We start from the raw sequence: 14,510 nt of genomic DNA, 5'->3' as shown, positions 1-14,510 counted from the left end.
TTTCTTATTTTCTCACTATTTTCTCCTTTTGAGGTTTCCCCCCAAAAAGTTCCCAGCTAACCTTCCTCTTTTGGGAGGACCTAAGAGCTAACTTTCAATCTTCTCTTTCCAAAGCTTCTAGATGCTCCTTTTCAGACCCACCTTTTTGGCTGCTTCACTTTTTGTCATTTTTTCTAAATGGGCAGATTCCTCCCTGTTAGGCTGAAAGATCCCCAGCCACCTTCCTTCATGGTCCACTTTCCTGCGTTCCCTAAGGTACCAGGCTCCTTTTCATGAAGTGCTGATTTCTAAGTCATCAGCCTTTTTCTGAACCATGGGCGGCTGATGGGACATGCCTATCTTCATTCCTTGTGTCCATGAGCATGCTCCCTTGAGCTGTCCCAATCCCAGCTAATCCCTTTTTGCATTTCCCGATGATCCCAAGTTTTTGGGAGTCCTAAGGTATCTTGGTTCAGTCCCTTTTTGGGCTCCACAGAAAATTCTCCTCACAAAGGTTGGGCTGAGCTTCCCTTTTCATTTTCCTTTCTTTTCTAAGACCTAAAGCTTGCCTATTCATGGGTAGGGGCCTCCTCTTGCTCATTTTAAGTGGGCCTTGGTTGGTGGATTGGGCCTTGCCTTTCTTTGGGGGCCCCTTCGGGTTTTAAATTTCAATATTTACGATGTTTTGGGCCTTAACAAAATACTTGTAATATTTTGGACCTCAACAATCATAAAGAAGAAGAATCTTTTAATTGATGTTAAGTAATTAGGATTCAACCCTAATATATTTTTGTATTTAGATTTATTTACATTATCGGCAAAACACTCACAAGTCATAACAACTTTTTTTGATGAAATAGTTTAAAATTCCAATTGACATAATAGTTTAGGCGCTTTTTTGGAGATGGAAAAAATAATGCAAATTATATATATAAATAAATATATATATATATATATATATATATATATTCCATTTATAAAAAATCAATTGTCATTCTATAATTTTGGGACTTTTTGTTTATGCAATGTGAATCTTGAGACACTTTATAAATTTCTGGGATAGGTGGTAGAGCCTCAAGCCTAGGCCTAAAGCCAAAATTCTCCTATTCTCCTTTTAACTTGATTTTTTTATATATATAAAAAAAATAAAAATTCATCTTTAATGGTGTATCTTTTTGGTTACTACAGAAAGTAGAAACACATGAAAGAAGTCATGGACCGAAATATGAATGTGTATGTGGGGTCCTGGGACGCACGTTGCCATCCCATTGAATGTGAAGGTGAAACATGTGAAATAATGAATGGGGGTCATTACTTTCACTAATAATCTGGAAAATCTCACAACAAAGTGGTTAGTGCAAATAGCTAGATCCTAGATGGTTGAGTGGAGTGCTGATTCAACAATCAACATGTAGACAATAGATGAACTATACTCTTCTTTCTCAAAAAAAAAAAAAATGTACTCTTTTATATATATATATATATATATATATATTATATATATATATAGTACAAAAGAAAAAAAGGTTCATGTAATAGCCGTGCGAGAATCACTAACACTGAATCTGATCAGCATGGCTTTTCTAAGATCATCTTATTCACGACAGGAAGGTAGCATTGATAAGATACCTGTCATTAATTGCTGTGTGATGGATGATGGATCCTTCTTTAACGACAACGAGTCTCGCACACGCTAAATTTTATCATCAACACACAAAAAAAAATCCACTCCAGTAAAGATTTCAAATGCAAAATTTTTTGACACACCGCTACAGTGAGCTTGTATCAAACAAGCTCATACAAGCTTACTGTAGCATAAATCTTAAACGAAAAATTATATTTTATTTTCAGTCACTTTTCCCTTTCTTTTTTATTTTATTTTATTTTTCTCTTCTTTCTTCTCTCTCATTTCTCGCTTTCCTCTTCTCTCTTTCCCCGTAGCTTCTATTTCTCTCGATTTCATGGTTTAAGCTCCTCCCTTACAAGGTTTGTTGGTTAGAACTTCAAAGCCCAAACACCACTGGATAATAGATGCTTTTTGCCTTCAGAGTGTTACCACTGATATGGAGGTAGAGCTTGACGGCGGGGTGATTTGATTTTGTAGGTCTAGGTTTATGGGTCTAGGTTAATGGGTCTCTGACCGGCGTGAGCATCGGCGTTGAGGGTAGATCGGCGTGGGTCATCGGCTAAGAGTTCGGCGTGGGTCTTTGATCGCGTGGGTCTCTCTCGGTGGTTGTTTTTCTTTTTCCTTTTCCAATTGTTGGTGGTGATGAGGTTGTGGATTTGTGATTTGGTTGTGATTTTCAAGGGTTGTTTTTCTTTATCTTTTTCCAGTTGTTGGTGGTGAATGGTGATGAGGTTGTGGGTTTGGGTTTGTGATTTGGTTATAATTTTGGTAGTTGGTGGTCATGGTTGTGGGTGGTGGTGATAGTGGCAGTTGTTGTAGCTGTGGTGGTGTCGGCAGGTGGTTTTATTTATTTTTTGTTTTAGATGGTGGCAGCCGGCAACGGCTAGCCGTGGGTGTGGTTTTGCAAAGAAAGTGATGGGTTTTCAGAGAAAGGGAGAGACAGAGAGAAAGAAACAAAGCATAAAAAAAATATTTAAATGAAGTGGTAAAAAAAATAGAATCTTTAATGTATTATAAAGTGAGATGTTAAAAGCTAAAAAGTTGTGTTTTGAGATGGTATATGCTAAAAATTTTACTTCCCTTGATGGGAATGCTCTTACACGAATTCATTTCGCATTCTACACAACAATTCAAATTTGATTACCACCGACGACGACAACAAAATTTGTTTACATCTATTACGTTAATATATTGTTATTATTAATTTTAGGAAAGTTTTGACTTCATGATATAAATTCAATAAAAGAAATTACTCTGTAATTATTTTTTTTCTCATAAAAATATTTTCTAAACCAATATTTTAGAGCATCCGTTAACTTTTCTCTTTTACTAATCTAATATGAGAAAAGTTAACGGATGTCCTAAAGACATTTTAGTGAACCATTTTAGAAAATATTTTATGGAAAAAAAGTAATTAATATTTTGATAATTTTTTCTATTTTTCATAAAAGTTGTATAAAATTTATTTTCGAATAATTTATTGTCAATTATTCTAAGGTTACTGTTAACATTATCCATCTAATAAAAATGAGTACAGACTCTCAATAGTCAATCCCCCATGTGGACCAAATTAAAAGCCCAAAAAAAGTAATTAATATTTAGATAATTTTTTCTATTTTTTATAAAAGTTGAATAAAATTTATTTTCAAATAATTTATTAACAATTATCCCGAGGTTACTGTTAACATGATCCATCTAATAAAAATGAGTACAGACTCTCAATGGTCAATCCCCCATGCGGACCAAATTTAAAGCCCAATCCATATTTTAATCGTTTATGGCGTCACCTAGGCCTCCTCATCCAAAAAATGGCATCACCTAGGCAATTGGCAATAGTCTATCCTTCCCAATGACCAAATTAGCCCTTTTTATTTTATTTTATTTTTTTGCTGAATAGAAATCTTATTGATCAGCAACAGAAACAGAAGCTTGGGATGCCTCAACCAAGACAACATTAACAAAACTTGGAGGGCCAAAACCCAGATCAAAAGAACCAAACAAAGACTGGGTAAGGGACCAATTGGCAAGCACATGGGCAGCCTGATTAACCTCCCTATGAACTCAGTTAAAAGATACATGACTGTAGTCACTGATTACATTCTTAACAGCTTCAACAAAATTCAAAAGTCTTCAAGGAGTTAGGTTCCCACCAGATTTGATGGCATCTATACAAACTTTACAATCACTCTCTATAACACAACTACAAAAAGAGAAGTTGATAGCAATATGGACAGCCAAAAGGATGGCACAGGCCTCTGCTTGAATAGGGATGTTGGTGTTAACTTTCTTGGAAATTGCAAACACCAATTTCCCTCTCCAATCTCTGGCTTAGCCCTTTTTATTTATTTATTTAATCTCTAGTGCTAGGTATATCATATTTGCAATATGCCTCTACATTCCACAACTGTGAAGCAACAACAAAACTAAGCGGTATCTCGTCCCCTCTTCAGGGCAGGAGTGGGATAAGTTGGGGATAAAGCAAGTTAAAGACATTTTTCCATTTGTAAGAGGTAAAGATGAAAGAGAAAGGGTAAGATTGTTTGAGAGAGAGAGAGAGAGAGAGAGATAAGTGTTTTAAGAATGATAGTAGAGTAATATGTATAAAAATAAATAAATTGCAAATAACATTCGCAGAAAAAAAATTATATATAAATATTTTGAATATATATTAAATAAAAATATATATATATACACATTTAGAACAGGACAAGACAAAACAAGCAAAACTTGCCCCCCACCCAATCATATTTTTGGGGCGGGAAAAATCTACATAAGACAGAGCAGGCGGGATGGAGAGTTTCGCCATCCCTTTATTCAAGAAACATATTATATATGTCCAATGTATAAAACAATTATATAGGCTGTGCCTATGACAACAGCTCACAGGTTCAATGAATGCATTTAAAGAACTAAAGAAGTGAGCTAGGGAAACAAGTCATGTTTATAAAGGGTCTGTTTGGATACAATTTATTTTTGCTGAAACTGAAAACACTATAGTGAAATAATTTTTAAATGTGTAAATAGTGCTGTAAGACCCATTTTTTATGAAAAAGTTGCTGAAAAGTGTAATTTTTTGGGATCTGTAAACAGTACACAGATATACTGTTCACAATTGACTCGTTAACAATTACGGACTAAACAACAACAACAACAACAACAGCAACAACAACGACAACAACAAAAAAAAAAAAAAAACAAAAAACGTGTATCGCAAAAAGCAGCTGTGGACGTGGAATCCAAACACATACAAAGAGCTTAACTTCAAGGAGTGCCAGATACATGAGCTGACAATGAATCCAAAAAAGAGGGTTAAAGTGGACGCATCTTCCTGTGGTTATGATATTCAAATGTCATTGTAACTCTAGCCATGACGATCTGATTGCATTGGCAAAATAAAATGAACATAGACTACTGTAATGCTTCTTCTGTTCTTCATTCTCCGCAACACAACTATCAGATTATAAGGTAATAGATTCTCAAAAAGAGATTATAAGATAAATATTACGTGGTCATAATTCATACTTTTTGCTGACAGGAAGATGTCATTACTTAAAATGGCCTCATTTAATTGTAGCTCATTGCTGTTTGAAAACCATATGGTGATGATTTTAAAGCTTTCTAAATTGCAGTGTAACCAAACTTAGTTTTAATGAAGATACTCCCAAAGGTAACTTCAGTCACTCAAGTAAAAGTTGGATCATAAGTCTAATAAAGATCTCCATTTGATTAAACATTTATTCAAATCAAAGGAAATATCTCACAAACTCATTTAACCAATGACAATTTATTAGAACGTCCTAGAGACATGAGTGGCAAAGAGGCAGATCGCAAGTTGAACTTCATGATCAGACAGCAGGGATTAAATTACATAGATCAATGTGTGAATTACAATTTGCCAAAAGAGCTATGCCAATTTCAAATTCAGTATAACTCTGACAAATGAAAGTAGAATTCTACATTCCATTAAACAACAAACCCTATTTGAAGGTAATAGGAAATTGAACTTCCACTGCACCTTTAAGAAAAGCAAAAAACAAGCTAAAATGAAAGAGACAACATTCACAAGCAAGCACCAAGTCACACGCTCAATATATATATATATATATATATATATATACACACCCAACTTCCTAGTAAATTACCCAAGCATTATGTAATTTCTAGCCAAGGGCCTTCTAGCTCAATTGGTTGGCACCTCCCCCTCCCCTGTTGTAACTATTAAATTATCAACAACAAAAAATAAAGAAAAAGCATTACCTAATTTCTATGCATTGAAGTAAATGAAGGGAGGGGGGAAAAACAGACATTCATGGTCCTTCTGTTAAATCTAGCAAAATGATGCCAATGAATATTGGTTCCATTCGTTATATTCAGCAACCTTATGAACATGTCAAATACACTCAAGTTGGAACACAGCATCAGCCATTTCATTGTGTCAAAGTAGTAAAACATTATACATGACAAAGAAAATTTCAGATCATTACCAAGGAGGATTAGAACCTTCTCTTACAGAAGGTGACCTAGAGACCACACTCCCATCTGCACCAAACCTTGAAACGCTCCTTACGCTTTTAGGAGTAGCCAAACCAGGGCTTGCACCTCGGTAGCTGGCACGGAGAGTCTCATCAACAGTAGAGGAAGACTTTGCAATTGCATCCCTTACAAACTTCTGGGCAGCAGGAGAAAGTGTACGCACACTTGGGCTAGCACTACCCCCTCTAACAGGGGACGGCAGCGGAGGCTTCTGAAACATCTTGGACCTCTCCCTCAGCTTGCGTGCAGCATCCCTAGACAGTGAGTGAGCCTTCTCGTCCCTTACAGGCACTCTTGGAATCTTATAATGAGGACCCTCACCACTTCCCCCAATATCAAGCGGTGTGTCCTCAGGCTCCAACCTTAATGGTGTACCTTCAATTTCACCCCATGTAATAAACGGTGACTCATCAACCCCCGGTGCAGGCGATGGAGTTCTAACAAAACTATACCCATTTTCCGCTTTCTTCCCTGACTCAACATAAAACAGATTTGGAGTCTTCCTCAAATCCTCCAAATCATACTTCTTCAACTTATCCCCATCTCTATCAAACACTGGAACTGGGGTTCCCCCTGCCACTGGTGTATAAAGCACCTCAACAGTCCCATCATCTTTCGGCCTAGAATCCAACATTTTCCCATGAAACCTAGTATTAGGACGACTGATTTCCTTCGTTAATGCCTTTAACCTAACCGCCCGTTCCTCCTCTGTCAACGGGGCTTCCCCCCTATCGGCCGGATGATACATCAACAAATTCTTTGCCCTATACTTCCAGCCTTCCAAAGTACTCACGGGTTGATCCGAAGTACCATAGCCATCAGTAATTCTCTCCCTCTTGACATCCTCAATTGCTTTAACATCTTCATTTTCACCTTCTAACAGATACCCATGTCTCTCCTTCCTCTTCCTATTCACTTTCTCTATAATCTTCGTAAAACTATAATTATCCTCACTTGTATACCGCCTAAAGAACTCATCCAACGACAAAGACACATCGACCTCACTATTATTATCGCTACTGACACCGAATAATTCTCTATCCGAAACACCAAAATTCATGGTGTTTTTTGGGGTTTTAGCATCAAATTCATCGAGAGGTGTAAAATTTCTAACAAATGTGGAACCGGGTGTTTGAGTTTTCCGATCAGTATTGGAATTATTTACCTTTGCAGCACGGCGCTCCATGATCTTCAACTGGGCGTCTCGGATTTGAACCGGGTCACCCGTCCTGATCGCCTCTAGCCAATCGAGCCGGTCCCGGAGCTTCGAGATGTCAGGGAAGAAGTCACGCTCGATGATCTTCTCAATTGCAGCGACATAGGAGTCCTCGTCGAGGACCTTGGAGTGGTTCCTAGGGTTTCTGGGAGTGATTTGATTGGAGTTCTTAGGGGTTTGGAGGGCATTATCGGAAATTGGTGTCGAAGGCGATGGGGAAGAGAGGTGGCGAGGAGACTGACCTGGAGAGAGAAGCATGTTGAAGATTGAAGAATTAGGGTTTTGGATTTTGATGATGATAATGAGATTTTCTGGATTCTTCTGATAAGAAATCGAAAGGGAATTAGGGTTAGGGTTTCGGTATGGCTGTGGAGGTGGTTGTTCGATTTCGATTCGGATACTCAATACTAATTTAATTTAGATGGTAGAAGTAAAAGCGTGTTTGTGTTAGTGTTTGTGTTTGATTTTGTGGATGTTGCAGTTATGTCCCTGTACTTATAGGATTTTTCAATTTTTGCTCCCGAGTCGAGGCCGCGTGATTTTGCAGCGATGTCGCTACACTTTTCTCCACCTTTCAATGTTTGACTAATCAGTAAATCAACCTCGGAAAAGTTTATCACAGCATATTTTATTATTTATTTAATCAAATAATCTTAAAATATTTTAGATCATACTAACCAATCTATAAAAATAAAAAATAAAAAAATTTATTATTTATAGATATGTTCAATAAATTTAAGAGGATAGGTTTTTCTTTTTTAAAAAAATTGTCTTAATTAATTAATTAAAGTTATCCATGTATTTACTTACATATTTATATGGAGAATGATATTGAATACATGAATAGAAACAATCTTTATTTTCTATAATAAAAATAAAATTTTTACTACAAATTTTTGTTATATCATTAAAATATATATATTAATGAATTTTTACTATAAAATTTCAAATTAATATAAAATATGCTAAAATGTCCAATTATTAATATATATATATATATATATTATAATAATGATTGGTAATTTTAAAAAAAAAATTCACTATATATACATATCACATATGTGTAAGGTGTAAGGACTGGATTTATACCCTTAGGCCAATGGAAATGGATGATGGTTCAACAAGCCCAAAACAATATATTTGTTAGAAGATGGATTTCATAGGTAAAAAACTCTGTAAATTATGTCTAGGTCACAATGGATTGGATTCATGCTAAAAAGGTAAGAAAATACAATTTGAAAGGAGTAACTCTCCTCGGTCAAGTCCGAGGATGAGAAGTTCTTATATTTATTCAAGTTTATCCAAAGTACAAGGAGTTCTTTCTTTTTCTCTCAGATTCCATCTCCCATTTTTCATGGAGGTCATCCCCTTATATAGTCTTCTTCTTTTCGATCCCAACCTTCTACTTGTTGATTATGCAGATCATCTTCTAGATGCTTGTCCCATCAGAACCCTTCTGTGAACTTTGTGTGTAGCACTAAGACTAAATATCACTGTTCAAACGTCATTTCCACATAAATGCGGCTAGTTAGTTAGGTGCAGAACATTTAATGTGGTGGCAGCAGCCCTCTTCTCAGATATTTCTTAGTTTATTGTTGACTCCTTTGTCTGAAACTTATCCTCAAAAGTATAGTTGCCTCTTACGGTACTCTCTAGGTGGCCGGGTGCCAACCTTCAACAATGCTCCCTGAGGAGGTTTGGCTCCTAGGGAGACACCACTTGTTCATTGTTATTTGTCCTTGTCCTCAGCCCATTAACCCACATACTTATCTTACTGTTTGATCATCCTCGGTCTCCTCTATATCCTGGGGCATGGCCCATGGTCCAATACTCCTACTTAGTTCTTTTATCCTCACATAAGGTGTGGTCTCATGTCATCAACTTTGATGAGATACCATCCTATCGTAATTTATCTTATAGTTTAATGTGATATAAGTTGAATTTTTTTTTTGAAGTATTTTTTTAGTGCAAAAATTATTAGTAAATATAATAATTTTAATAAGCTCAACAAGCCAAGTATTAGTTATATTGCTCTTAATTTACTTAATTTATATCATTTATGATACAAGAAATAAATGGTATTTATGATATCTTTTTAGGGTAGTGTTCACAGGTGTCTGTTAAAAAACTACTTTATGTTAATGAAGTCAACTTTTTGTCAAATTTTTAACCAATTTTATAGGGTGTAGAGCCAATAAAGTCAACCCTTTGAGTTTTAATTGTCACTTCAATATTATTTTCATTCATTTCATCAATTTATAAAAAAATTTATTAGGGGGCCCCATGATAAATTATTCTTAACGGACACCTTATAGTGCCCGTTAACATTTCCCATCTTTTTATAGCTATAATAAAATTTCAACTTATGATATTTACTCTATAATGATTGCTCTTTATCATCAAACTAAAGGTACTGATTGATTTTTTATTTTTTTTAAAGGACGGATTTAAATCTCAAATATCTTATTTGACGATAACAAATTTTACTAATTGAGTTAACTGGAACCTATGAATTTTTCTCAAGTTATAATTGGCACTTGGCAGGTGTATATGAAAATTCTTTACAATGAGATTACCCAATTTATAGTATAATACACCTTTTATGGACTTGAGTTCAATGATTGGTTTGAATTTTATTATTATTATTATTTTTTTTCTGTTTTTGTTGGGGGGGGGGGGGATGGGATCCAAATAAAAACATTTCAACTAGCACACAATAAAATCTAATTTATTAGTTTATATATATATATATATATATATAGCTTATTACAATTTTTTATTTATTAAAAAGGATAAGACTAGCTTCCATGACTTCGGAATGATTGTGCGTATGCCAACAGAGGAGCAGACTGCCTTGCCAAGAAAGCTTGTTCCTTGGTTAATGATGCTATTAATGATTTTGTTATTCTGAATGCTCCCCCTTCCCCTGATCTTGATGTAATTTTGAACTCTAATGTTCACGGTCTATACTCTCTAAGGCTCACAGCCAATACGTTGCCTTTTGTGACTAGTTAATCTAATATAATGCAGCCTATTGACCCAAAAAAAAAAAAAAAAGAGGAAGAAAAAGAAAAGAAGAATGATTGTGCGTATCATTAAGGGTGTTGGCATTATTAAAAGATTTTTTAGGATGAATTACATTAAGTGCTTGTCATGTTTCACGAAATGACACTCTCTTAGTGAAATGTATAATACCATCTTGAAAAATTTTTATTTTGTTGATGTTACTTTAAGTCTAAAAATATTCCAATCAAATAATGCTAATCATAATAAAATTAATTTTGCCAAATTCAACAATCTATTTTCCCAATCGTTGCAAAAGAAAAGCCAAAATCCCATTTCTTAATTCCTTAACCTTCTTGAACTTCCACACTAACCAAGCAAAGAGGACAAAAATAAAAAATTTAGGAGTAAATAACCAAAAAGTGCAATAAAAAAATAAACTTAAATTTTAAAACAATCAAACAAAGAAAAAAGAGTAGAGTAATAATATTATATTTAAAAGAGTTGAAAGAAAGGCTTGAGATCTCATTTTTTTTTTTTGGAAAAAAAAAAAAAAAAAAAAAAAGAATATGAGTGGGGAAAAAATCAGATTCACTCCGCTAATTCAAAAACATCCAACCAAATCAAGACATATCAATTTTCATACACTGCCAAGTCTACCTTAGGCTTGAACTCAAAATGATTTAATTTGATTGAGTGTTGCATAGAATTAAATTTGTTTGTCTCAATATGCAGTAGCACTTAATTGATGCAACCTTAATGCAGCAGTAGCTCTTGAACAATGCAGTCCAGTATGAAATACTTGTTACCAAGTAATATTCCCTCTTGGCCTCCCCTGCTTGACGTTCTGTTCAGCCTCTTCTGCAAGCTTCTCCCTAATGAGCTTTTTGTGTGCCAACAATACCAAACCCTACAAAGAAAGCAAACATTTTTATACAAATCCAAGATATCAATACCTTAAAAAAATAAAAAATAAAACATATGGAGACCTTTTTTTGGATCTTAAATAACAAAATTTTAAAATACAACCCTAGGTCCATTCATTTACAATAAAAGTAGCAAAAGCTACAATGAACAATATGTCAAGCACAAATTATTCTCATGCAGACACAAATCTTATGCTAACACGTCACTCTGCACATCCCCATCATATTTTTTGCAAGCCCCATACACAACCTCCTTCACTCTTCAGAGCATAAGGAAGCACCTCATCAAAGTACATAAACTAAGAAGGATGATACTGCTTGAAATGAAGTTGTTTAAAGAAATCTATTTTAAATTAAATCATTAAAATAATAACAAATGATTGAAAAAGATAATGACTTTGTAAAAAAAATTCAAACTCAAACTTTTGCACTCACCAGGGGCCATCAAATCATTACGTTTTGGCTCAGCGTGTAACGCCTTTACTGAGCACTGTCTTTGTGAAAAACTCAAACCATGAGTCGGAGGTTGACGCCGATCCGATAATAGCCTAAATAAACCGCTTTGGGAACCTGAAAACACCAAACAAATAAACAAAATCAATCATTATCAAAACAAATAAACAACCAAAAAGAGGTATCAATTTCATTCAAATGAATAAACAACCTTTTGAAATTACAGTAGATGAAGAAGAATTTGTCTAAATCAAAACCTTAATTAAAACAAAATCAAACCCAATCACGTAATTCAAAACCAACTGATCAAAATACCAAAAACTAAATCCTTTTAAATCCCCAAATTTAAAATGGAATTTTACTTTTTAAACCTTTGTATATTTGGATAAAGATTCAGTTTTTCAAACACAGAAAACTCATAGCTTGTCTAAAATTATCTTATGGATAACATCTAATATAACAAAATAGTAACTAATTGACATTGACTCCCAAAAATTTATAATACATCATTTAGAACCTTATTCAAAAGTTTTGAATTAAAATAACACAATTTAAAGAGATTAGTAAACCAAAGTGCTCCACAGTTTCACTCCCACTAACAAATATAGATAACAGCACACATAAATATCTACATAGTTTCCAAAGGGTGGACTTGAAACAACACACATAAAAATAATCTAGCATACTAACAGAAATAACCTAGCCTTCAAAAAAGGTCAAGTCAGTGCACCCCATTTTGCATATAACTACACCGCGGTCAGGTAACAATGTCTAAGATATTAACCATCATTGTCATAAATGTAAGTTATAAAACAGATTCTGCATCAACTATCTAAAATATCATTATGGCAGACTCAAAACACATTCAAGATACGGGTGTTTTGTACAGACCAAAATTGGGTTCTTGGAGTACCAAATACATTTTTACGGATAAATTGATAAACTAAACATGGATCATCAAAACATTTCCCCCAAGAATTAGTAACACAATTAAAAGACAAAAAATTTACAACTATTTAATAAATACAACCATTAGTAAGTCAAAACCTACCAAAGGCATTTACCTTTGAGATCTTACTTTATCATCTTTTTCTGCAATAAGAAGTGCATCTTAATATATCTCACCCTAATGGAAGTATATTGGGTACCGTAGTTGTGCTTATGTACAACATTATATAAGGCAAACAAAACTACACAAATAGACACGGAAGGAGGTGCCATGTAGATGTTGCCAAACACTGACCTGTTACGTAAAAGCTAAATTTGTGAGATACATACTGGCAAAAATGATTTGGTAAAAGTAACCTTGTGAAAGAGATACATTCTAAAACTTTCCTCTACATATAAATTTTGAGTTTCCATTTTAAAGAAATTCATTCAACTGTTTTCTTATTTCAATTGACAACCCATGTACATAGTTACTCTTGTAGGCCTTTTGTCGAACACCTAACAAATATGGCCAAGAAATAGAACTTAGTTAATGTATAGGTGCTGAAACAAAAGAACTCGAAAAAAGAATTAGAATAATCTAATCTAGAAATTAAAAACTTATTGACAAAAAATTGACATACCACCAATTTCAGGCTTCAGCCAGAAAATCCAATTTATATTCAATACATAAAACAAAAGAATTGGGCATGAGGATAACCTTATTGCAACCCATGAACACCACTGTTAGTCTGTTACCCCACCCAGCAAATCCGTCTCAAAAAAAAAAAAAAAAAAAACCTTTTTTAATGCCGGCAAACCAAAGGCCAACCATTCAGCCATAGCAACCCAAAACACCAAAGTAGATCACCCACAACCACAAACAAAATTCCATGAACAATTGAAGTGGAGAAAGAACAGTATATTGGAAGAATAACTGGGTAGGTAGGTTTTCAATTGAAGAGCAAATCAGAATTCTTACCTTGGGTTTGGACTTCCTTTACAGAGGAGACTGGCTTCAGTTGCAGTTGACGGCCAAAACCCAACACACTTGAGGGTTAGGAAGTGAAATCCCTAAAATGATAGAAAAATATAATTAAAGACAAAATCCTTAAATTGACAGAAAAAGATTAATTGAGAAATACAGAGAGAATGGTCTGATATGGAGAAGGGGTTTGGCTGACCTGTATCTACGATTGGAGTGAATCACTTCAGAGGCGTTTTGGACGACGGAGAAGGGGAATGGGATCGGGTTTTGTTTGGAGCTAATATGGGTTTGGGTTTTGGATGATGGAGAAGGGCTTTGGCCGTAGGGTCTGTTTTGGACGACGGAGAATGTTTTGGATGACGGCGAAGGTTTGACCATGAGGCGTGTATTGGATGACAGAGAAGTGGAACGGGGAAGAAGAAGTATTATCGGGTTTTGTTTTTAAGTGGCAGAGAATTTTTTTTCCGGTTTTATAGTAAAATTATAATTTTTGTTTTAGATTTTTCTGGTTTTATAGTAAAATTATAATTTTTTTTATTTAAATAATGCTGACATGGAAAATTATGGGAGTTTCAAAAGTTTCGGTTTTATATATATATATAGATTATTCCTTATCAAAAGTACTGAATATCTATTCATTCATCTTATGTATTAACTTTTTAAAAAAAAATTCCTAAAAAGCCATTAGTTGCCACATCTTTAAAAGGAAATAAAATAAATTTTCCTTGTTGTTAATTATTAACTTTATTTTGAACATCCTAAATTAAGTGTATTTTAGGAAATTTGACTTAAAAATGATTTAATTACACCTTCTTTTTATACTCTACTAAATTATGGATGCATATTCAGGATTCTATT

General features: G+C 34.3%; 1 protein-coding gene and 1 long non-coding RNA gene across 2 annotated transcripts; both read right to left on the bottom strand.

Moving 5' to 3' along the window:
* Nucleotides 1–5,922: 5,922 nt before the first annotated feature.
* Nucleotides 5,923–7,832, bottom strand: LOC115958354 (splicing factor ESS-2 homolog). Its single transcript, XM_031076762.1, has one exon. The coding sequence runs from the start codon at nucleotides 7,611–7,613 to the stop codon at nucleotides 6,087–6,089; it is 1,527 nt and encodes a 508-aa protein (XP_030932622.1). The 5' UTR covers nucleotides 7,614–7,832; the 3' UTR covers nucleotides 5,923–6,086.
* Nucleotides 7,833–11,013: 3,181 nt separating this feature from the next.
* Nucleotides 11,014–14,075, bottom strand: LOC115958358. The gene is made up of 4 exons (XR_004084513.1): nucleotides 13,849–14,075; nucleotides 13,647–13,738; nucleotides 11,720–11,854; nucleotides 11,014–11,268 (listed from the first exon to the last, which is right to left on the bottom strand). It is a non-coding gene; the product is annotated as an uncharacterized LOC115958358 (long non-coding RNA).
* Nucleotides 14,076–14,510: the final 435 nt, after the last annotated feature.

This window comes from Quercus lobata, chromosome 8, assembly GCF_001633185.2.
Source record: "Quercus lobata isolate SW786 chromosome 8, ValleyOak3.0 Primary Assembly, whole genome shotgun sequence".
Taxonomy (NCBI): Eukaryota; Viridiplantae; Streptophyta; class Magnoliopsida; order Fagales; family Fagaceae; genus Quercus; species Quercus lobata.
Note: the sequence above shows the minus strand (reverse complement) of the source record. Positions and strands in the feature narration are given on the sequence as shown.